This window comes from Oncorhynchus gorbuscha, linkage group LG22 (genome assembly GCF_021184085.1).
Source record: "Oncorhynchus gorbuscha isolate QuinsamMale2020 ecotype Even-year linkage group LG22, OgorEven_v1.0, whole genome shotgun sequence".
Taxonomy (NCBI): Eukaryota; Metazoa; Chordata; class Actinopteri; order Salmoniformes; family Salmonidae; genus Oncorhynchus; species Oncorhynchus gorbuscha.
In genome coordinates this window covers 7,310,700-7,335,406 of record NC_060194.1, presented here as the reverse complement: position 1 = coordinate 7,335,406, position 24,707 = coordinate 7,310,700, and the positions used below count along the sequence as shown (strand labels likewise).

At 44.4% G+C, this 24,707-nt stretch overlaps 1 protein-coding gene across 4 annotated transcripts in view; it reads right to left on the bottom strand.

Annotated features, from left to right (window-relative positions):
* Nucleotides 1–24,707, bottom strand: part of LOC124009681 (potassium channel subfamily T member 2-like) — an 82,057-nt gene that overhangs the window by 32,924 nt on the left and 24,426 nt on the right. For 2 of the 4 annotated variants that reach the window (XM_046321734.1, XM_046321735.1), the window contains exons 12-22: nucleotides 24,522–24,658; nucleotides 24,208–24,271; nucleotides 16,816–16,924; nucleotides 16,476–16,584; nucleotides 16,061–16,210; nucleotides 10,991–11,193; nucleotides 10,568–10,799; nucleotides 9,582–9,696; nucleotides 9,128–9,300; nucleotides 6,807–6,878; nucleotides 5,747–5,881 (exon numbers count right to left, since the gene is read on the bottom strand). In XM_046321734.1, the coding sequence (XP_046177690.1) occupies nucleotides 5,747–5,881; nucleotides 6,807–6,878; nucleotides 9,128–9,300; nucleotides 9,582–9,696; nucleotides 10,568–10,799; nucleotides 10,991–11,193; nucleotides 16,061–16,210; nucleotides 16,476–16,584; nucleotides 16,816–16,924; nucleotides 24,208–24,271; nucleotides 24,522–24,658 (1,499 nt within the window). The remainder of the gene's footprint in view (nucleotides 1–5,746; nucleotides 5,882–6,806; nucleotides 6,879–9,127; nucleotides 9,301–9,581; nucleotides 9,697–10,567; nucleotides 10,800–10,990; nucleotides 11,194–16,060; nucleotides 16,211–16,475; nucleotides 16,585–16,815; nucleotides 16,925–24,207; nucleotides 24,272–24,521; nucleotides 24,659–24,707) is intronic. The other 2 variants (XM_046321731.1, XM_046321733.1) reach the window with 1 other exon arrangement.

Here is a 24,707-nt window from a genome sequence, read left to right as displayed (position 1 = left end):
GGGTGTATTGATACACCATCCAATGTGTAATTAATAACATTACCATGCTCAAAGGGATATTCAATTTATGCATTTGTTTTACCCATGAACCAATAGGTGTCCTTTTTTTGCGAGGCATTGGAAAACCTGCAATGACTGCAATGAAATGGCAACAACAATTAATCAAATTCAAAGCAAATTCTCAAGGAAAGTCCCTCACAAAAAAAACAGAACCTACCTTGCCTCAATGACACTCTTTGGCACCTGACGAATAAGAGAGATGCTGCTCTGAAGAAATCCCTCAAATCTGGCTTAGAGGTTGAACGCCTAGTTTACAAGGGACTGAGAAATTAAGTGACTAAGAGTTTCAGGAAAGCCAACGCTGATTTCTTTCTTAAAATAAAACATGAGGCATAAAACACGAGGCTATCACAATAATTAAAACGAAATGTCAAACTGTAGGCTATTACACCACTATTTATCATTAGGCTACCGCATGTCAGAGGATTAAAAAATGAGCAAGACTGGTGGTGTAGGCCTCCCGGGTGGCGCAGTGGTTAAGGGCGCTGTACTGCAGCGCCAGCTGTGCCACCAGAGACCCTGGGTTCACGCCTAGGCTCTGTCGTAACCAGCCGCGACCGGGAGGTCTGTGGGGTGACGCACAATTGGTTGTCCGGGGACTCCGGTGGCAGGCCGGGCGCATTTCCTCCAAAACATTGGTGCGGCTGGCTTCCGGGTTGGATGCTCGCTGTGTTAAGAAGCAGTGCGGCTTGGTTGGGTTGTGTATTGGAGGACGCATGACTTTCAACCTTCGTCTCTCCCGAGCCCGTACGGGAGTTGTAGCGATGAGACAAGATAGTAGTTACTAAACAATTGGATACCACGAATTTGGGGAGAAAATCTATTTATTTTTTTTAAACGTTTTTTTTTAAAGACTGGTGGTGTAGCCTACACTCCAAAATGCGATGTGGTTAGATGAGAACACTGAAATTTTGCAAAAGCAGAGATGAATGGCAAACACCAAGGCGCGTGTGGACAGCAGTGGATGCAGAAATTCTGGTCTAATGACAAATCGCCAAAATGACATTACAATTTGTGGTGTTTTGCGAAACAGATGTCTCTTTCCGTTCACCACTGTTTGGAGGCTGCAAATGTTTTGCGAGTGGATGAACGTACATGAGTAGCCTAGTAAAAGAGCCCTTCGAAGTTATTGACAAATCAGATGAAAACATCACGACTGGTTTGGTTTATGCCACAATAAAAGGTAATACATTTAAAAAGTGAAATGACAAATCTTTACTATTGAATTAATAGGGGTTCTATATTTAAGCGTGTGCACAAAAAGGAGGACCCATAGCTGGAAGATATGAAATCTACTTTCACAACTGGTATAGGGTAAACCACTCAACAGAAACAGCATGTTGCTATCTCCCAGATATGACCAAGGCCAAAATTGACAAAGGGGGTGTTGTCGGTGCAGTTTTCCTCGACCTCAGAAAAGCCTTCGACACGGTTAACCACAATGTCATCACCAAGGGATTGCACTATGGCGAGTGACACGGGAGTAAAATCTGGGCCCTTTGTTATTCAGCCTCGACATTAATGACCGCCCATCTGTTTGCCAGAGCATGGTGATTTAAATGTATGCGGATGATACAGGTTTTTTTTATACGCATGGCAAAAATGAAGTGACAATCACACTAACAGCAGCATTGGCAAAAGTGGCTGAATGGCCCAACCACAAATGTGGGAAAAACGGTAGCTATGTACTACTCCACAAAACTAAACAACTAGGCTTACCTGGACATACTCATCCACGGACAAAAAATGTAAACAGTCCCTAAGTTTAAATACCTGGGCATTGTCCTAGACCCTACATTGAAGTTTCTCAAAAAACACATTGAAAAGATGTCCAGCAAAATCACATATAGTCTTTCAAATTTTCGAGACATCAGGAACTCACTCTCTACAGTGGCAGCCAATATGTACTTTATTTACATGCAATGTTCTTCTCTCACCTGTCCTGTTCCATTACCGGCTGTTCTCAAACCAATGAAACCGATCACTATATAAACAAGGACTGAAGAGCGTGGACAGGAAAGCACATCATTATCATCACTGTAATACTCTCCACAAGTACAGTCTGTTCAATGTGGACAACTTGATGTTTTTTCTCAGATGACTGTCTAGTTTATAAGATTATCAACAATGTGGCGCCGCCACCTCTGAAAGATTTTTTCATATTAACCTAACAGCAGAGTCACCTGGATCTCCACAAGAGGAGGCCGTGTCATTCCTAAAAGCAAAACCACCTTTGAGTAGTCAACATTCTCCAACTCAGGCACCAGGAAATAGAATTCCTTCACCCCTACCTTAAGAAGCACTAGCGACTTCAAATCCTCCATCCTCCACTAAAATGAGCTGTGTTTAGCGAACTCTGGTGCAAACATCATATTTCACTATGTGAAATGTATGTTTCTAACTGCACATGGTCCCTTTAAATGAACTAATATTACAACTACGACTACTACTACTATGTATGCAAAGAATGAGTTAATCATTTCCTTGTTTTTTTATATATCAATACCAAATTCAGTGTAGTTCACCTTAGGGACATCCATGATAGCGATGGCCAGTTGATAGGCCACTGTGGAGTGGATTTACAGTGGTTTAAAATGGACAAGTAAAATCAGATTTTTGATTAGTCAATAACTCAATCTTCTTTTCACCAATCCCTTAGTTTTTCTCAAACTAAGTTAAGACATGTACCTTGGGCCAAAGTTGGTGTCCTTTGGTCCTATGGTTCATAAAAATAAAATGTTTGCATATTAACGTACGTGGTAATATGCATCAGCTGGTGTAGTCTTTGAATGCATTATTTTCTCCAACTAAAGACCAAATCTGGAGTGAATCTGACTTTTGGTCCATGAGATAAATATATTTGTATGATTTTTATTTTTTTATTTCACCTTTATTTAACCAGGTAGGCTAGTTGAGAACAAGTTCTCATTTGCAACTGCGACCTGGCCAAGATAAAGCATAGCATTAGTGTTACAAAGTCAAAACAGTTCGTTGTTAATAGTTCCTTATTTTTTAAGATATAAATGCAAAACTTAGCCTCCGTACCTGGTTTCCTGCAACCCACCCGAGCTTCCCCTGGCCTGCACTCCATATTCCCCCTGTGTTTCAATAAATACCTTGGTTACTTCATCCCAGTCCCCTCGTTGGAGTCTGCTCTTGGGTTCCTCTGTTCCACTCTGCCTGATACCATTGTGAAGTGGATTCACAAAGCATTTAAATGGACACCTACAATCTGATTTCCTGATTAATCAAGAACTCAGCCATCTCTTAACTTAGCTTGAGAAAAGGTATTGGTTAACAGATGTACGGTTGAAGTCGGAAGTTTACAGACACCTTAGACAAGTACATTTACACTCAGTTTTCACAATTACTGACATTTAATCCTTGTCGAAAATTCCCTGTTTTAGGTCTGTTAGGATCACCACTATATTTTAAGAATGTGAAATGCCAGAATAATAGTAGAGAGAATGATTTATTTCAGCATTTATTTCTTTCATCACATTCCCAGTGGGTCAGAAGTTTTCATAATCTCAATTAATATTTGGTAGCATTGCTGTTAAATTGTTTAACTTGGGTCAAACGTTTTGGGTAGCCTTCCACAAGCTTCCCATAATAAGTTTTGTGAATTTTGGCCCATTCCTCCTTACAGAGCTGGTGTAACTGAGTCAGGTTTGTAGGCCTCCTTGCTCGCACACGCTTTTTCAGTTCTGCTCACAAATGCTCTATAGGATTGAGGTCAGGGCTTTGTGATGGCCACTCCAATACCTTGACTTTGTTGTCCTTACGCCATTTTGCCACATCTTTGGAAGTATGCGTGGGGTAATTGTCCATTTGGAAGACCCATTTGCGACCAAGCTTTAACTTCCTGACTGATGTCTTGAGATGTTGCTTCAATATATCCACATAATGCACCAGTCCCTCCTGCAGCAAAGCACCCCCACAACATGATGCTGCCACCCCTGTGCTTCACGGTTGGGATGGTGTTCTTCGGCTTGCATGCCTCCCCCTTTTTCCTCCAAACATAACAATGTTTATTATGGCCAAATAGCTATATTTATGTTTCATCAGACCAGAGGACATTTCTCAAAAAGTAAGATCTTTGTCCCCATGTGCAGTTGCAAACCATTGTCTGGCTTTTTTATGGCGGTTTTGGAGCATTGGATTCTTCCTTGCTGAGCGGCCTTTCAGGTTATGTCGATATAGGACCTGTTTTACTGTGGATATAGATACTTTTGTACCTGTTTCCTCCAGCATCTTCACAAGGTCCTTTGCTGTTGTTCTGGGATTAATTTGCACTTTTCGCACCAAAGTACATTGATCTCTAGGAGACCAAACAAGTCTTCTTCTTGAGCGGTATGATGGTTGCATGGCTCCATTGTGTTTTTACTTGTGTACGATTGTTTGCACAGATGGAAGTGGTACCTTCAGGAGTTTGGAAATTGCTCCCATGGATGAACCAGACTTGTGGAGGTCTACAATTTATTTTCTGAGGTCTTGGCTGATTTCTTTTGATTTTCCCATGATGTCAAGCAAAGAGGCACTGAGTTTGAAGGTAGGCCTTGTTATACATCCACAGGTACACCTCCAATTGACTCAAATTATGTCAATTAGCCCATTAGAAGCTTCTAAAGCCATGACGTCCTTTTCTGGAATTTTCCAAGCTGTTTGAAGGCACAGTCAACTCAGTGTATGTAAACTTCTGACCCACTGGAATTGTGAAACAGTGAATTATAAGTGAAATAATCTGTCTGTAAACAATTGTTTGAAATATTACTTGTGTCATGCACAAAGTAGATGTCCTAACCGACTTCCCGGAAGGGCATAAGCCCACCCACTTGGGTGCCAGGCCGGCCCACTGGGGAGCCAGAATGAGTTTTTCCCCACAAAAGGGCTTTATTACAGACAGAAATAGTCCTTTGCTGTGAACACCTAAATATGTAGAAAGACTTGCCTCTGAAGCAGAGATGGCAGTTAGAAGGAATGACATGAGGTAAGTGTATAAAATCACAAAGAAGGGTATCGCTACCTAAACACTAACAATGGTTGCGGTACCGGAACAATGTTTACACATTGACAATACGATGTTTCCGGTACCTGAACAGTGTCTGCACATTGACAATGTTTACGGTACCTGAACCGTGTCTGCACATTGACGATGGTTCCGGTACCTGAACAGTGTCTGCACATTGACGATGGTTCCGGTACCTGAACAGTGTCTGCACATTGACGATGTTTCCGGTACCTGAACAGTGTCTGCACATTGACGATGTTTCCGGTACCTGAACAGTGTCTGCACATTGACGATGGTTCCGGTACCTGAACAGTGTCTGCACATTGACGATGGTTCCGGTACCTGAACAGTGTCTGCACATTGACGATGGTTCCGGTACCTGAAAAGTGTCTGCACATTGACGATGTTTACGGTACCTGAACCGTGTCTGCACATTGACGATGGTTCCGGTACCTGAACAGTGTCTGCACATTGACGATGGTTCCGGTACCTGAACAGTGTCTGCACATTGACGATGTTTCCGGTACCTGAACAGTGTCTGCACATTGACGATGTTTCCGGTACCTGAACAGTGTCTGCACATTGACGATGTTTACGGTACCTGAACAGTGTCTGCACATTGACGATGGTTCCGGTACCTGAACAGTGTCTGCACATTGACGATGTTTACGGTACCTGAACAGTGTCTGCACATTGACGATGGTTTTGGCGTCAGCCATGTAGTCCTCCTCTGCACTCATGGTGCTCTCCTTGTCCACCACCACCATGTTGGCCGCAAAGGACACACCGCAGCGCAGGAGGTCATCCAGGCTATGCGAGACACACACACACACATTTGAATTGAATTTGACATGAAAAGGTCAGGAAAAATTCTAGACCGTAGTTATAGACTGTCAGGAAAACCTCTAGGCCCTGCACTTGAGCTAGAAATATTCTGAAACATTCGCTGTGGAGAGAGAATCATAACTAGTAGTTTCTCAGGGGCTGTCTAGAAAGGTGACTTTGGACAAATCAAATCAAAATCAAATCAAATTTTATTTGTCACATACACATGGTTAGCAGATGTTAATGCGAGTGTAGCGAAATGCTTGTGCTTCTAGTTCCGACAATGCAGTGATAACCAACAAGTAATCTAACTAACAATTCCAAAACTACTGTCTTATACACAGTGTAAGGGGATAAGGAACATGTACATAAGGATATATGAATGAGTGATGGTACAGAGCAGCATACAGTAGATGGTATCGAGTACAGTATATACATATGAGATGAGTGTGTAGACAAAGTAAACAAAGTGGCATAGTTAAAGTAGCTAGTGATACATGTGTTACATAAGGATGCAGTCGATGATGTAGAGTACAGTATATACATATGCATATGAGATGAATAATGTAGGGTAAGTAACATTATATAAGGTAGCATTGTTTAAAGTGGCTAGTGATATATTTACATCATTTCCCATCAATTCCCATTATTAAAATGGCTGGAGTTGGGTCAGTGTCAATGACAGTGTGTTGGCAGCAGCCACTCAGTGTTAGTGGTGGCTGTTTAACAGTCTGATGGCCTTGAGATAGAAGCTGTTTTTCAGACACAGGACATATTTGAGAAATTGATATTTCGGTTCACTCAGTCCATTTCCTTGTAGATGTATTCTTGATAGGGAGACTAATAGCATACAAATGCAGTACATGCACTAAATTAGATGATTGATAAGGTCATGTTGTGCGTCACGTACTTATCGATGGAGCCGACCATGTAGAATACCATGGGGAACCAACAGATAGCCTCCAGGAACTGTGTGTCAGGCCTGGTGAGACAACATAACACATCACAACATAGAAAATAATAGAATAGAATGGAATATAATTCAATTGAATGGATCCTCATTGTCCATACGAACAGCTATTGTCATTTTTGTTGTCACAGTACCCGACATATCCAAAAGAGACAGTCACTTTTATAAAATAGAGAAAATATGGTAGGAAGTGCTGATTTGCTTGCGGTTAAAGTACCAAAAAGGGCGCTCATTGGTATCTTGCTGAATTCAAGATAAACTACAGCCATTCAATCTCATTTGACATTCACTTTCCAGCTAGCACATAACGTTTTGAGAAACATATGTTACATAGAGCTTGGTGAGCGCGTGGTTGTCCTATGGTTATTTTTTAATACAACCTTCCCACAACTTTCTGGGAATGGTGCCGGATAGTTGCTTGCCTTTGGAGCATTCTCAGCACATTTAAGGAACTTGACAAAAAAAAAAAAAAATTCTTGGTATTTCATTACTGTGTGTGTGTGTGTGTGTGGGGGGGGGGGGGGGCGGATTGTTGAGGAGCAGTTCTCGGGGGAACAGTTGGGGGATCTTGGATGGTTGGTGTCCTGGAAGTTGGGAGCTTGGGCGGGTCCCCGATTTGGCTTGGTGGGAAATCTGTCAATGTGCCCTTGAGCGAGGCGCTTGTCCCTGGTTGCTCTTGTGTGTCACTGGATTGGAGTGTCTGCTAGACGACTGAATGTAATGTAAATGTTGAGCGGCTTCAGTGCAGTTAGAGTCGTTCAAGTTCAGCATAGCTAGCTAGCAAAGTGATTCACATTTCTTGCTAGCTTACCAAATGACACTTGCATCTCTAGCAGTAGCCACCGAAAAATAATATGAGGGGAAAAACTCAGTCACTCATCCACTCCTCCAATGACATGACATCCTCATAGTAGCTAGCCAGCTAACGTTAGGCTCTGTGTTTTTAGCTTACGAAATCAATTATGAATGGAGCATGGGTGTATGGTGCACTCAACATGTTTTGTAGTTAAGTAGCAAGTCTAGGCTACGCCCCTCGTGCCCCTCATCACCACAAACAAATTTCAATGATGGCAGTCTCAGACTAAAGTATGTCGCGAACAACAGAGCACCGGAATAATTTTGTGTGAGTCAACAGGCTAGACTAAAGTAACACTGACATCATCTTTTAGGGAGCGATAATGAGGTGACCAATAATGTTTGCAATTGAGATCAGCTGTGCGCGTATTGACGGTCTAACGAGATATCAGCTGGCGATAATCTAGTGCCATCGATGGTTGCAATATGCCCCTTTTTATTTGATTATATTCCAATATATTATATTCCAATCCACTGTTACATAATAAAAGGTGTGAAACCCAATAATAGCCTACTGTTTGTGTTTCTGTGGATGAGTTGATTTGCAATCGTGTAAAGTATTCAAGTAAAAATATTTTAAAGTAGTACTTAAGTAGTTAAGTTGTATTTATATTTTGACAACTTTTACTTTACTACATTCCTTAAGAAAATATTGTACCTTTTACCTCATAATTTTCCATGAAACCAAAAGTACAAATTCTCACACTTATCAACAGAACATCCCTACTGCCTCTGATCTGGCAGACTCACTAAACACATGCTTCGTTTGAAAATAATGTCTGAATGTTGTAATGTGCCCCTGGCTTTCCGTAAAAAAAAGGCATTGTTACTTTTACTCAAGTATGACAGTTTGGTACTTTTTCCATCACTGCTGATTTGGGCCATCAGTTGATTGGCAGATATAGGCTTACTGTAGAACAATACACTTACCTTCAGTGTGGATGCTTGCCCATGTTTTTATAGCTAGGCTATGTATAATTTGTCAGTATACCGTAGTTATGGTCTTTGGCGTGGATGGCCCTAACATTGCTAAACTGTTATAAGCCGGCTACAGTAGCACAGGCCTACTGTAACCCCTGGACCACACTGACGCCACCAATAATTTATTCTGCTTATTGCTTTCCTTGAACATGTAATAAAACTACATAGGCTACTAGAACTGGCGCCCAGTGGACCTGCAGTCGAAGGTACAATGTAGGTAGCTATGGTTCTGCATTGTATACAAACACTGCTTCCAACTGCACCCTGGCGGCGATTCTAAACATTCCTTCAGATGTTCAAATCTTCCTGCTGCAGGATTGTCTTCATCCTGCGCCGAAAATCTGTAACGCTTTTACAATGGAGATCCGACCAAGAGGGCAGCACAATAAAAAGGGTAAGAAGATCAAATAAAACGCTGTTCTTACTGATTATCCAGGAGCAGCACAATCGGGTTCAGCTCTTTCTTTAGTCTGTAGGAAGCTCTAAGTGGGACGATGAAGTTGTACAGTCCATTCCCCGCCGTCTCAGCCGACACAATGATCAGCTTGTTCTTAAAGTTATACACTTTGGCGTCCTCAAAGTTGTTATGCTGACAACCCTATGGGCAAAATAACATACATTTTTACGTTGTTGTTTTTTATGTATTAATTCAAATACATAAACAAATATGAATTTCAAATACCATAAGCGATATTTTGTGGTCCGGTTTCCCTGGACACAGATTAAGCCTGGTCTTGGACTAAAAAGCAGATTCCCCATTGTGCATGCATTTTAGTTCAGGACTAGACTTAATCTGTGTCTGGAAACCAGCATCAATAGCGCCAATGGCTAACATGACTTAATACTACCTATATTGCTTGAACTGAATAAGTGACTTGCATCATTTACCCCTTCCAGTCTGAGGCAACAGTATGGTACTTTCTCCTTCAGTAGATGGCAAAGTGTTGGAGAACTACCGATGTAGGGCAGGTTGGGAGAATAGCCTTTCACATAGCTTCAAATAAACAGACACACAATTCATATTTTATGAGTATGGATCTCCCATTCAAATTCATATCCAAACAAATGTCATTACTTTATCACAAATCATCATCTACTGCTGTTGTTCTCCAATTCCAGTCTCGGCGAGAGCTAACTGGTGTGCAAGTTTTTGTTCCAGCACTAACCTACCTGAATCAATCAACTATGCATGGTCTTCAGTCTAGAACATACAGGTGTAGGGTCTTAATTTGATCACTCTTTTGTTGCTGGGAATTTTCTTGCACCACAGGAAATGCAGATGAGCTTTGTGATTTACATAAATTCACTGAAAACATACACTAACACACATTTATATTAACATTATTGGACATGTAACTTAATTTTGGCCAGCTAATAGCCTAACCACTGATCAAGAGACATTATGGACTAAACCAGTGGAGGCTGGTGAGGGGAGGATGGCTCATAGTAATGGCTGGAAGGGAGTAGATGGAATGGAATTAAACACCTTACATTCCATAAAGTCCATTCCAGCCATTACTATGAGCTGTTCTCCCCTCACCAGCCTCCACTGGACTAAACGTTCAAATCCTCTTGCTGCAGGATTGTTTTGCTGTGACAAAATCGGTCAAATTAAGATTCTATATCTGTAGTTAATTTAATCAAGTGCACACAGTAGCACTCCGGGACCAAAGTTGGAGACCCGTAACTGAAATAACCAAAAGGCTTACATACTCTTTTTTTTTATCCCATTTTTTTTTTACATTGGAGAATAAAAAGTAAGACATATTGCATGGTATCAATGTCTCCCAAAATATGGGAATTTTGGGATTTTTTTTGCGGAAAGCTTGGCTTACATCCTCTTATAGAAATGATATAAAACATACTCCTCAGTTGATACGTCCTCGTCGGAGGGCAGGTTCTCGTCCTCTGATTGGTCGCTATAGAGGTCACCTGTGTGCAGAGAGGAAGTGTCTGGCACCTCTAGCACGGGGCTGATGCTGGGCCTCCTGCTGTTACCCTTAAAGTCCTCTGGGGGGAGACAGAGAGTGGGCCCACAGTGGGGCTTGCAGCCTGCGTCCTGGAGGTCTATGGCCACAGTGCCTGTTGGCATTTTTCCTACAAGTGAATTCATTCACAATATTTCAGAAAAATACCAATTGTAGTTCAATAATGCAGAATAATCCATGTTAATATATACCAATATCCACACTATACTTGTCCAATACATTACTCACTTGTTAGTGTACATCACTTCATACTACGTAGTACATAAGTTTTGATATTGAAATAGAGCTCATATTACTGACCCATGCTGGCGATGACACTGGGTACTGGCAGGCGAGGCCGGCTGACCATCCTCTCTCTCTGGGTCTTAAAGGTAGAATACTCCTCCTTGGTGATGTTGATGTAGAAGCAGGTATCATTGGGGCTCATTCGGAACTGGGGCCCGGGATTCAGCAGGATGCTCTTACTGTCCTCCCGGCACACCCCGATCAGACACACACCATACCTGAGGACAGAGATAGAGATATAGGGCAAGTGTTAGATTATACAGAGTGGAGATACAGAGGAAAATAACAAGAGGGGGAGAGAGACTATTCAAAGCCTATTTGGCTGGGCGCCTGAGGTTTTCCTGACGACATGACGAGACCAGAGTGTCTGCTAAGGCCCTAGGTTTTTCCAGGTATGGTCATGAGGATTCGCTTGAAGCGTAAGAGGAGTTGGAGATGGAGGAATACACTGCGGAGGCAGAGGGCTCGTAGAGAGAATGACAGGCTACTATTCTGAACATTGTGGTGAGCTTTCTATTGCCCAGAGCTGCCGACGCATCACCCAAATGGGTGGTTCACAGAGTGGAAGAGGAGAAGTCCAGTGGCTATTAGATTAATGCTGTTTCCCAGACTTGCCCTCTATAAGATCATCAGCAGACTCCATCACCATCCTTTACCATCCTCTGAACAGCTCTCCGCTCAAGCCATGAACTGACTCTCTCCTTCTTTGTAGGATGCAGCTTTCAAAGACTTGAATCTATTGGTTGACCTGTCATGATATATTGCTTGTTTGTTTGTTTTGTGCTTATGAAGTGCTTTGAGATTTCTGTTATGAAAAGTTCTATAGAAGTTTAATCTATTATTATTATTAATTATTATTATTATTATTGTGGTCAAGGTCCTACTCTTGGTCTTTGACCTACATTTTGTCAAAATCAAAAGTAACAGTCAGTATCTGGTGTCACCACCAGCTGCATTAAGTACTGCAGTGCATCTCCTCCTCATGGACTGAACCAGATTTGACAGTTCTTGCTGTGAGATGTTACTCCACTCCTCCACCAAGGCTCCTGCAAGTTCCCGGACATTTCTGGGGGAATGACCCTAGCCTTCACCCTCCGATCACACAGGTCCCAGACGTGCTCAAAGGGATTGAGATCCGGGCTCTTCGCTGGCCATGGCAGAACACTGACATTCCTGTCTTGCAGGAAATCACTCACAGAACGAGCAATATGGCTGGTGGCATTGTCATGCTGGAGGGTCATGTCAGGATGAGCCTGCAGGAAGGGTTCCACATGAGGGAGGATGTCTTCCCTGTAACGCACAGCGTTGAGATTGCCTGCAATGACAACAAGCTCAGTCTGAAGATGCTGTGACACACTGCCCCAGACCATGATGGTCCCTCCACCTCCAAATTGATCCCGCTCCAGAGTACAGGCCTCTGTGTAATGCTCATTCCTTCAACGATAGTGTGACAAAACCGCGGCTCGTCAGAGAAGAGAACTTTTTGCCAGTCCTGTCTGGTCCAGCGACGGTGGGTTTGTGCCCATATCTGACATTGTTGCCAGTGATGTCTGGTGAGGACCTGCCTTACAACAGCCCTACAAACCCTCAGTCCAGTCTCCCTCTGCCTATTGTGGACAGTCTGAGCACTGATGGGAGGGATTGTGCGTTCCTGGTGTAACTCAGGCAGTTGTTGTTGCTATCCTGTACCTGTCCTGCAGGTGTGATGTTAGGATGTACCGATCCTGTGCAGGTATTGTTACACATGGTCTGCCACTGCGAGGACGATCAGCTGTCCATCCTGTTTCCCTGTAAACCTGTCTTAGGTGTCTCACAGTACGGACATTGCAAATTATTGCCCTGGCCACATCTGCCGTCCTCATGCCTCCTTGCAGCATGCCTATGGCACGTTCACGCAGATGAGCAGGGACCCTGGGCATCTATATTTTGGTGTTTTTCAGAGTCGGTAGAAATCCTCTTTAGTGTCCTAAGTTTTCATAACTGTGACCTTAATTGCCTACCGTCTGTAAGCTGTTAGTGTCTTAACGACCATTCCACAGGTGCATGTTCATAAATTGTTTATGGTTCGTTGAACAAGCATGGGAAACAGTGTTTAAACCCTTTACAATTCATTTCTGTGAAGATATTTGGATTTTTATGAATTATCTTTGAAAGACAGGGTCCTGAAAAGGGAAAGTTTATGTACATAAAGTTGAAATCGGAAGTTTAAATGTACTTAGGTTGGAGTCATTAAAACTCGTTTTTCAACCACTCCACATATTTATTGTTAATTAACAAACTATAGTTTTCGCAAGTCAGTTCGAACATCTAAGTTAACTGCGCCTTTAAACAGCTAGGAAAATTCCAGAAAATGATGGCTTTACAAGCTTCTGATAGGTTAATTTAAATAATTTGAGTCAATTGGAGTTGTACCTGAATATGTGGACAACTACAAATACCTAGGTGTCTGGTTAGACTGTAAACACTCCTTCCAGACTCACATTAAACATCTCCAATCCAAAATTAAATAAAAAATTAGCTTCCTATTTCGCAACAAAGCATCCTTCACTTATGCTGCCAAACATACCCTCGTAAAACTGACCATCCTACCGAACCTCGACCTCAGTCATTTACAAAATAGCCTCCAACACTCTACTCAGCAAATTGGATGCAGTCTATCACAGTGCCATCCGTTTTGTCACCAAAGCCCCATATAACTACTCACCACTGCGACCTGCTCACTCTCATTGGCTGGCCCTCGCTTCATACTCGTTGCCAAACCCATTGGCTCCAGGTCATCTACAAGTCTCTGCTAGGTAAAGCCCCACCTTATCTCAGCTCACTGGTCACCATAGCAGCACCCACCCGTAGCACGCGCTCCAGCAGGTATATCTCACTGGTCACCCCCAAAGCCAATTCCTCCTTTGGCCGCCTTTCCTTCCAGTTCTCTGCTGCCAATGACTGGAAAGAACTGCAAACCTCACTGAAACTGGAGACACATATATCCCTCACTAGCTTTAAGCACCAGCTGTCAGAGCAGTTCACAGATCACTGCACCTGTATATAGCCCATCTGTAAATAGCCCATCCAACTACCTCATCCCCATACTGAATTTATTTATCTTGTTCCTTTGCACCCCAGTATCTCTACTTGCATGTTCATCTTCTGCACATCTACCATTCCATTGTTTAATTGCTACATTGTAATTACTTCACCACCAAGGCGTATTTATTGCCTTATACCTCCCTTATCTTACCTCCTTTACACACAATGTATATATACTTTTTTCCTACTGTATTATTGACTATGTTTGTTTATTATGTGTAACTCTGTGTTGTTGTATGTGTCGAACTGCTTTGCTTTATCTTGGCCCGGTCGCAGTTGTAAATGAGAACTTGTTCTCAACTTGGCCTACCTGGTTAAATAAAGGTGAATTAAAATGTCAAAATAAAATAAACCTGTGGATGTATTTCAAGGCTTATACCTTCAAACTCAGTGTCTCTTTGCTTGACACCATTGGAAAATCAGAAGAAATCAGCCAAGACCTCAGAAATCAAATTGTAGACTTCCACAAGTCTGGTTCATCCTTGGGAGTAAACGCCTGAAGGTACTATGCTCATCTGTACAAACAATAGTACCCAATTATAAACACCATGGGACCACGCAGCCATCATACCGCTCAGGAAGGAGACGCGTTCTGTCTCCTTGAGATGAACGTACATTGGTGCGAAAAGTGCAAATCAATCCCAGAACAACAGCAAAGGCCCTTGTGAAGATGCTGGAGGAAACAGGTATAAAATTATCTATATCCACAGTAAAATGAGTCCTATATCAACGTAACCTTAAAGGCAGCTCAGCAAGGAATAAGCCACTGCTCCAAAACCGCCATAAAAAAGTCAGACTACGGTTTGCAACTGCACATGGGGACAAAGATCGTACTTTTGGGAGAAATGTCCTCTGGTCTGATGAAACAAAAATAGAACTGTTCGGCCATAATGACCATCGTTATGTTTGGAGGAAAAAGGGGGAGGCTTGCAAGCTGAAGAACACTGTCCCAACCGTGAAGCCCGCGGGTGGCAGCATCATGTTGTGGGGATGCTTTGTTGCAGGAGGGACTGGTGCACTTCACAAAATAGATGGCACCATGAGGAAGTAGAATTATGTGGATATATTGAAGCAACATCTCAAGACATCAGTCAGGAAGTTAAAGCTTGGTTGCAAATGGTTCTTCCAAATGGACAATGACCCCAAGCATACTTCCAAAGTTGTGGCAAAATGGCTTAAGGACAACAAAGTCAAGGTGTTGGAGTGGCCATCACAAAGCCCTGACCTCAATCCCATAGACAATTTGTGGGAAGAACTGAAAAAGTGTGTGCGAGCAAGGAGGCCTACAGACCTGACTCAGTTACACCAGCTCTGTCAGGAGGAATGGCCAAAATTCACCCAACTTATTGTGGGATGCTTGTGGAAGGCTACCCATAACGTTTGACCCAAGTTAAACTATTTAAAAGCAATGCTACCAAATACGAATTGAGTGTATGTAAACTTCTGACCCACTGGGAATGTGATGAAAGAAATAAAAGCTGAAAGAAAATCATTCTCTCTACTATTATTCTGACTTTTCACATTCTTAAAATAAAGTGGTGATCTTAACTGACCTAAGACAGGAACACTTTACTATGATTACATTTCAGGAATTGTGAAAACCTAAATGTATTATATAGCCAACTTATTATTACTCATTATGTATGTATCATTACTTTTATTATTGCGTGTTATTACTTATCTATTATTTATCTATTTTCTTTCTCTCTGCATTGTTGGGAAGGGCCCATTAAGTAAGCATTTCACTGTTAGTCTACACCTGTTGTTTAAGAAGCATGTGATAAATAAAATAGCATTTGTTGGTGAAAAGTGTTTCTTGAGCATTTAAGCCCACATATCCGTCCTCATCCATGGATACAAATTAAATAGCACAGTAAATCTAACCATTAGAACTGGGATCACAAGAAAATATGTTAATTTGTCAGTAGGTTTGTTTATTGGCAAGTCTGTGACCCTTGACCCTAGCCTCCCCCCTAAAACATATTGGTGTTTTCTACTTACTTCTTATGCGATTTGAAGGAGGTGTAGGTGAAGCTTTTCCCCATGTATTCCGAGAAGAAGACGCTGTCTCTCATGGCGATGTTGTAAACCTCGTTCCCGGAACACTTGCCATAGGTCCTGTGCCAATGCTCTGGAGACTGCTGCCCCTCCCTGAAGCACATAGAGACATGAAGAGGGTATTCATATGAAGTGTAACCGTTTAGCTGGGTTTAGTTTAGGCTTTCGCTGCAGACAATTGAACAGGTATCACATGAGGGTCTGTGGCATTTGTTCCTTTTCGACGACTTGATGGGTAGAGTAAAGAATTGGGTAGAGATGGGTTGGTGCGTTGCCTACTGTACTTTGCAGATCTTATGGAGTGTACACCATTGAAGTGTTGACTAGATATAAGGGTGGAGGGTGGTTGTGTACTTACAGGCCCTGTGAAGTGTGGACCAGTAGGGTTATGAGGGTGGAGGTCGCTGGACAGATGCAGTTCAGGGCCAACATGGCGTACTTGAATTCCTCCTCACACACAACATGATCTAAGGCAAAGGAGAATAATAACATTTGACTACATTTTAAAAAGAGTATTACTGAGATGAGACTCAATGAGACGAACCGGAATACATAGAGAAAATATAAATGCAAAACTAGAGAAGGAAGGGTTAACCCATTATTGGGGCCACAATTCAGGATATTCCCAAATAATCTATGCCCAAGGTCCCACATCATCTTAACAAATGTTTCTTAACAGTACATTCATCCGTCTTTACCTGCAAATTTCACATGGAATTTATTCTCTGGCTTCAGAATCTGGACATAAATGGGGCACTTTGGAGCGAAATCCTTCACAGCCCAAGCTCGCAGAATTGTCTGATGGTCCTTAGAGGCAAACAAGACAACAGAGACACATCAGAGGTACATTTGTTAGAGCTGTTTAAAGCAACATTGCTTTATGCACTGCAGTGTAGTTATAACATTGGCGCCTAAAAACAATGGGTGACCGAGCACTCTGGGGTCTCGGGCCCTGGAACAAGCTCACGCTCCACCTCCGCAAGCCCCAGACCACCACTCCCTTTAAGTCTGAGCTCAATAATTCTTCAAACTGGCTTTCGCCAATTGTGATACATTTTTGTGGTGTCTTTTTTTGGTCTTATACGTTAGTCCCTGTCGCCTCATTATTTTGTGTATCTTGTATAGCACTGGTGGTTTCATGAATTCTTCAATGCGAATCTACTCATAATGACATGTTCAGAACAGTGTCATAGCGCAGTTTCGCTCCCCCTCCCCGCGAAGTCAGAGCAAGCCCCCCCCCTTCCATGGGGCAGAGAAATTAGTATTATAGCTAATCTCATTCGATTTTACACATTTTGACAGGCTGAGAGGAAATTTTTGCTTTTCACAAGTGGGATCGTCGGAGACCAGCCACCCGGACAGCTGATGAAACTGTGGGTTTGCTCAACTGAAGAATTTCTGCACAAACTGTCAGAAACTGTCTCAGGGAAGCTCATCTGCATGCTCATTGTCCTCACCAGGGTCTTGACCTGACTGCAGTTCGGCGTCCTAACCAAATTCAGTGGTGAAATGCTCCCTTTCGATGGCCACTGGCACGCTGGAGAAGTGTGCTCTTCACAGATGAATCCTGGTTTCAACTGTACGGTGCAGATGGCAGACAGCGTGTATGGCGTTGGGTGGGAGAGTGGTTTGCTGATGTCAACATTGTGAACAGAGTGCCCCATGGTGACGGTGAGGTTATGGTACGGGCAGGCATAAGCTACGGACAATGAACATAATTGCATTTTGAATGCACAGACATACCGTGACAAGATCCTGAGGCCCATTGTCATGCCATTCATTCACTGGCATCACCTCTTGTTTCAGCATGTTTCAACTTGTAGACTTGTTTATGTGCTGCTGTGCAGTTTGTTGCTAACCTTACTTTGCTACCTACCAACTTTACGTTTTTTATTTTTTTATTACCGTTTTTTATTTTTATTTATTCCCTCGCTCGACTTCTTTCATTCAACTTTTTCACCCTTTTTCACGCTTTATCTGAACGTGGTTCGTCAGGACCTCCACCAGCCAAAGCTAAGCAGTAATAATAACATTATGCCTTCTAATTGCAGTCGCTGTACTCATAATTTACAGGGGAACAATTGCCTAATGGTGAGGATAGCTGTGCTGCAAGCCCAGATTCAGACGCAATCGTTAGGCTGGGGTCATTTAAGTGTAGGAAAGGATGAAACCATGTCTGTGCCAACAATAAGTACAGATAGTAGCTCAGTTGGTAGAGCATGGCGCTTGTAACGCCAGGGTAGTGGGTTCGATCCCCGGGACCACCCATACGTAGAATGTATGCACACATGACTGTAAGTCGCTTTGGATAAAAGCGTCTGCTAAATGGCATATATTATTATTATTATAAATCCCCACGCACAGTCCCCGGACTATTTTCTCATGGCTTCTGGTAGGAATGCTCAACCAGTGTTGCTCATTCAGCCGACAGAAACTTTCAACCGGTTCTCCCCATTAACCCCTCTGCGCACGGAACCCGCTAGCGGGCTGAAATTCCACAACATACGGTGATCGCCACATAAATAGTAATTTTAAGCAACGGGTCCGAGTCAGAGGGCGAGCCTTCTCTGGTCTCTCCTCCTCCCGTTACGGGGTCTGAGACACCGAAGCCTCCCACCATTGGCTCTGACAAATTAAAACCCTAGTCATTAGCGACTCCATTACACGCAGTATTAGAATTAAAACAAATCATCCTGCGATCATACACTGTTTACCAGAGGGCAGGGCTACCGACGTTAAGGCTAATCTAAAGATGGTGCTGGCTAAGGCTAAAACTGGTGAGTGTAGAGAGTATAGGGATATTGTTATCCACGTCGGCACCGACGATGTTAAGATGAAACAGCCAGAGATCACCAAGCTCAACATAGCTTCAGCGTGTAAATCAGCTACAAATATGTGTCGGCGTTGAGTAATTGTCTCAGGCCCCCTCCCAGTTAGGGGGAGTGATGAGCAGAGTCTCACAACTCAATCGCTGGTTGAAAACTGTTTTCTACCCCTCCCAAAAAAAGAAAATCTACAGATAATTGGCCCTCTTTCTGGGACTCACCAACAAACAGGACCAAGCCTGGCCTGCTGAGGAGTGACAGACTCCATCCTAGCTGGAGGGGTGCTCTCATCTTTTCCACGAACATAGACAAAGCTCTAACTCCTCTTGCTCCACAATGAGATAGGGTAGCCTCTGGAACTGCCGATCTGCGGCCAACAAGGCAGAGTTCATCTCAGCCTATGCCTCCCTCCAGTCCCTCGACTTCTTGGCACTGACGGAAACATGGATCACCACAGACAACACTGCTACTCCTACTGCTCTCTCTTCGTCCGCCCACGTGTTCTCGCACACCCCGAGAGCTTCTGGTCAGCGGGGTGGTGGCACCGGGATCCTCATCTCTCCCAAGTGGTCATTCTCTCTTTCTCCCCTTACCCATCTGTCTATCGCCTCCTTTGAATTCCATGCTGTCACAGTTACCAACCCTTTCAAGCTTAACATCCTTATCATTTATCGCCCTCCAGGTTCCCTCGGAGAGTTCATCAATGAGCTTGATGCCTTGATAAGCTCCTTTCCTGAGGACGGCTCACCTCTCACAGTTCTGGGCGACTTTAACCTCCCCACGTCTACCTTTGACTCATTCCTCTCTGCCTCCTTCTTTCCACTCCTCTCCTCTTTTGACCTCACCCTCTCACCTTCCCCCCCTACTCACAAGGCAGGCAATACGCTCGACCTCATCTTTACTAGATGCTGTTCTTCCTCTAACCTCATTGCAACTCCCCTCCAAGTCTCCGACCACTACCTTGTATCCTTTTCCCTCTCGCTCTCATCCAACACCTCCCACACTGCCCCTACTCGGATGGTATCGCGCCGTCCCAACCTTCGCTCTCTCTCCCCCGCTACTCTCTCCTATCATCTCTTCCCTCTGCTCAAACCTTCTCCAACCTATCTCCTGATTCTGCCTCCTCAACCCTCCTCTCCTCCCTCTCTGCATCCTTTGACTCTCTATGTCCCCTATCCTCCAGGCCGGATCGGTCCTCCCCTCCCGCTCCGTGGCTCGATGACTCATTGCGAGCTCACAGAACAGGGCTCCGGGCAGCCGAGCGGAAATGGAGGAAAACTCGCCTCCCTGCGGACCTGGCATCCTTTCACTCCCTCCTCTCTACATTTTCCTCCTCTGTCTCTGCTGCTAAAGCCACTTTCTACCACTCTAAATTCCAAGCATCTGCCTCTAACCCTAGGAAGCTCTTTGCCACCTTCTCCTCCCTCCTGAATCCCCCCTCCTCCCTCTCTGCAGATGACTTCGTCAACCATTTTGAAAAGAAGGTCGACGACATCCGATCCTCGTTTGCTAAGTCAAACGACACCGCTGGTTCTGCTCACACTGCCCTACCCTGTGCTCTGACCTCTTTCTCCCCTCTCTCTCCAGATGAAATCTCGCGTCTTGTGACGGCCGGCCGCCCAACAACCTGCCCGCTCGACCCTATCCCCTCCTCTCTTCTCCAGACCATTTCCGGAGACCTTCTCCCTTACCTCACCTCGCTCATCAACTCATCCCTGACCGCTGGCTACGTCCCTTCCGTCTTCAAGAGAGCGAGAGTTGCACCCCTTCTGAAAAAACCTACACTCGATCCCTCCGATGTCAACAACTACAGACCAGTATCCCTTCTTTCTTTTCTCTCCAAAACTCTTGAACGTGCCGTCCTTGGCCAGCTCTCCCGCTATCTCTCTCTGAATGACCTTCTTGATCCAAATCAGTCAGGTTTCAAGACTAGTCATTCAACTGAGACTGCTCTCCTCTGTATCACGGAGGCGCTCCGCACTGCTAAAGCTAACTCTCTCTCTGCTCTCATCCTTCTAGATCTAATCGGCTGCCTTCGATACTGTGAACCATCAGATCCTCCTCTCCACCCTCTCCGAGTTGGGCATCTCCGGCGCGGCCCACGCTTGGATTGCGTCCTACCTGACAGGTCGCTCCTACCAGGTGGCGTGGCGAGAATCTGTCTCCTCACCACGCGCTCTCACCACTGGTGTCCCCCAGGGCTCTGTTCTAGGCCCTCTCCTATTCTCGCTATACACCAAGTCACTTGGCTCTGTCATAACCTCACATGGTCTCTCCTATCATTGCTATGCAGACGACACACAATTAATCTTCTCCTTTCCCCCTTCTGATGACCAGGTGGCGAATCGCATCTCTGCATGTCTGGCAGACATATCAGTGTGGATGACGGATCACCACCTCAAGCTGAACCTCGGCAAGACGGAGCTGCTCTTCCTCCCGGGGAAGGACTGCCTGTTCCATGATCTCGCCATCACGGTTGACAACTCCATTGTGTCCTCCTCCCAGAGGGCTAAGAACCTTGGCGTGATCCTGGACAACACCCTGTCGTTCTCAACTAACATCAAGGCGGTGGCGCGTTCCTGTAGGTTCATGCTCTACAACATTCGCAAGAGTACGACCCTGCCTCACACAGGAAGCGGCGCAGGTCCTAATCCAGGCACTTGTCATCTCCCGTCTGGATTACTGCAACTCGCTGTTGGCTGGGCTCCCTGCCTGTGCCATTAAACCCCTACAACTCATCCAGAACGCCGCAGCCCATCTGGTGTTCAACCTACCCAAGTTCTCTCACGTCACCCCGCTGCTCCGCTCTCTCCACTGGCTTCCAGTTGAAGCTCGCATCCGCTACAAGACCATGGTGCTTGCCTACGGAGCTGTGAGGGGAACGGCACCTCAGTACCTCCAGGCTCTGATCAGGCCCTACACCCAAACAAGGGCACTGCGTTCATCCACCTCTGGCCTGCTCACCTCCCTACCACTGAGGAAGTACAACTCCCACTCAGCCCAGTCAAAACTGTTCGCTGCTCTGGCCCCCCCAATGGTGGAACAAACTCCCTCGCGACGCCAGGACAGCGGAGTCAATCACCACCTTCCGGAGACACCTGAAACCCCACCTCTTTAAGGAATACCTAGGATAGGATAAGTAATCCCTCTCACCCCCCCCCCCCTTTAAGATTTAGATGCACTATTGTAAAGTGACTGTTCCACTGGATGTCTTAAGGTGAATGCGCCAATTTGTAAGTCGCTCTGGATAAGAGCGTCTGCTAAATGACTTAAATGTAAATGTAAATGGGTGCAGGCCAGGCAGCAGGCTGTTAGCCAGCCTGTCAGCTTAGTGGAGTCTGCCACGAGCACAGTCAGTGTAGTTAGCTTAGCTATTCCCATTGAGACCGTGTCCGTGCCTCGACCTAGGTTGGGCAAAACTAAACATGGCGGTGTTCGCCTTAGCAATCTCACTGGAATAAAGACCTCCTCCGTTCCTGTCATTATTGAAAGAGATTGTGATATCTCACATCTCAAAATAGGGATACTTAATAATATTAGATTCCTCACTTCCAAGGCAGCCATAGTTAATGAACTAATCACTGATCCTAATCTTGATGTGATTGGCCTGACTGAAACATTGAACACATTAATTTATTGTGTTAAATGAGGCCTCGCCTCCTGGTGACACTAGTGACCATATCCCCTGCACATCCCGCAAAGCCCGAGGTGTTGCTAACATTTATGATAGCAAATTTAAATTTACAACAAAAACAAAGACTGCATTTTCGTGTTTTGAGCTTCTAGTCATGTGATATGCAGCCTACTCAATCACTTTTTATAGCTACTGTGTACAGGCCTCCTGGGCCATATACAGCGTTCCTCACTGAGTTCCCTGAATTCCTATCTTCCTTGTAGTCATGGCAGATCATTTTCAATTTTTAAAAACGTTAATATTCACATGGAAGAGAACGTGTAGATATTACTATGCTAACTAGTAGTAACCTTTAGCATATGTTTTGCTAGTGCCCATTCAGGTCTGTATTGACCTAATGACCACATGTGGTTTATTCACATTATGCTAATGCTCCGGAGTGGCGCAGGGGTCTAAGGCACTACATCTCCGAGCTAGAGTAGTCACTACAGACCTTGGTTTGAGCCCGGGCTGTATCACAACCGGCCGTGATCGGGAGTCCCATAGGGCGGCGCACAATTGACCCAGCGTCTCTACCGGGTTAGTGGAGGGTTTGGCTGGGGTAGGCCGTCATTGTAAATTAAGAATTTGTTCTTAACTGACTTGCCTAGTTAAATAAAGGTTAAATACATTTAAAAAATGCAAATGCTACATAAGCCACTAATGTTCCTTTATGCTTAGGACACCCCCTGAATGTCACAGTATAATTTGAACTATGACTTTGTCTTACTTTCAGTAGTACAATACAACTCCACTCTATGTATTTCTTTCAGTTTATATACCCTACACTCACTAGAAGTACAGTTCATGTAAATGTTCAGACTGAACTCTGCCAGAGAGAACAACAGACAAATGGTGTACTGGTGAGGGCAACTAGAGGAAAAAATCTGTACTTTTCATAATCAGACTAGCTGAAACTAAAAGGATCTAATAATATTAATGTACACTGGCTAAAATGCCTTGGGTATCAGCAAGTGTTTTTAACGAATATTCAGCAATGAACAAAATATGAATTTAACCTCAATCTAACACAAAAAGTCTGTGTCACACCCTGATCTGTGTCATCTGTCTTTGTGCTTGTCTCCACCCCCCTCCAGGTGTCACCCATCTTCCTCATTATTCCCTGTGTATTTATACCTGTGTTCTCTGTCTGTTGCCAGTTCATCTTGTCAGGGCCTACCAGTATGTTTACCCATCTCCCTGCTTGCTCAAGTTCTGTTCCCTAGTTTCACAAGTTCTGACCATTCTGCCTGCCCTGACCCCGAGCCTACCTGCCATTCTGTACCTGCCTGACTCTGACCTGTTTATGAACCTTTGCCTGTCCTAACCCCGAGCCTGCCTGCTGTTCTGTACCTGCCTGACTCTGCCCTGGATTACGGACCTCTTTGACCTGTCTTTTGCCTGCCCCCTGTTTTGGGTCAATAGACATCTGTGACTCTAGCTGTCGCATCTGGGTCTTATCCTGAGTTCTGATAGGTTGGACAAATGCCTGGTGGGCTGGTCACTCCTTAGGCCAGTGGACTGATCTCTTGGTCCCAGTCTGCCACTGATTTAACACTTGTTGTAGCGGTAATAGTAGCAAATGTACGTACTGCGGCAGTGCGGTCCACCTCACAGCGACTGCTTAGGATGAAACAAGCCTCGGCATTGTCCAGTCTGGAAAAGAAGGACAGCCATTCAATACCAAGTGGTAACATCTCAATACTCTACCTACCCACACTCATCTTAAACATAGGAGAGGTGAAAGGAAAGCAATATGGTGGATGCCTATTGCCTATTCACTATTGTTTATTTTACCAGTCCAGCTCTTCCACATCAGTGCAGTTGAAGGAAAGGAGACCAAAGATCCAAAGAGAGGAAACTATTTTAGCAGAATGAGACACAGCCCTTAGTGTTGGTGACTCACTTGGCCCGTATGAGGTCCTGGTCTTTGAGGGCTGACCCCTGGAGGTAGATGACACGCTGGGACCACAGGGGGATCTGGAGGACCCGACGAACCTGGGGATCCATCTCTGTCGGACACAGGATGATGACGTAGTAGTCCTGAATGGGGAGGAACACCGAGGAACAGCCTGGGTCGTGTTCATTCGAC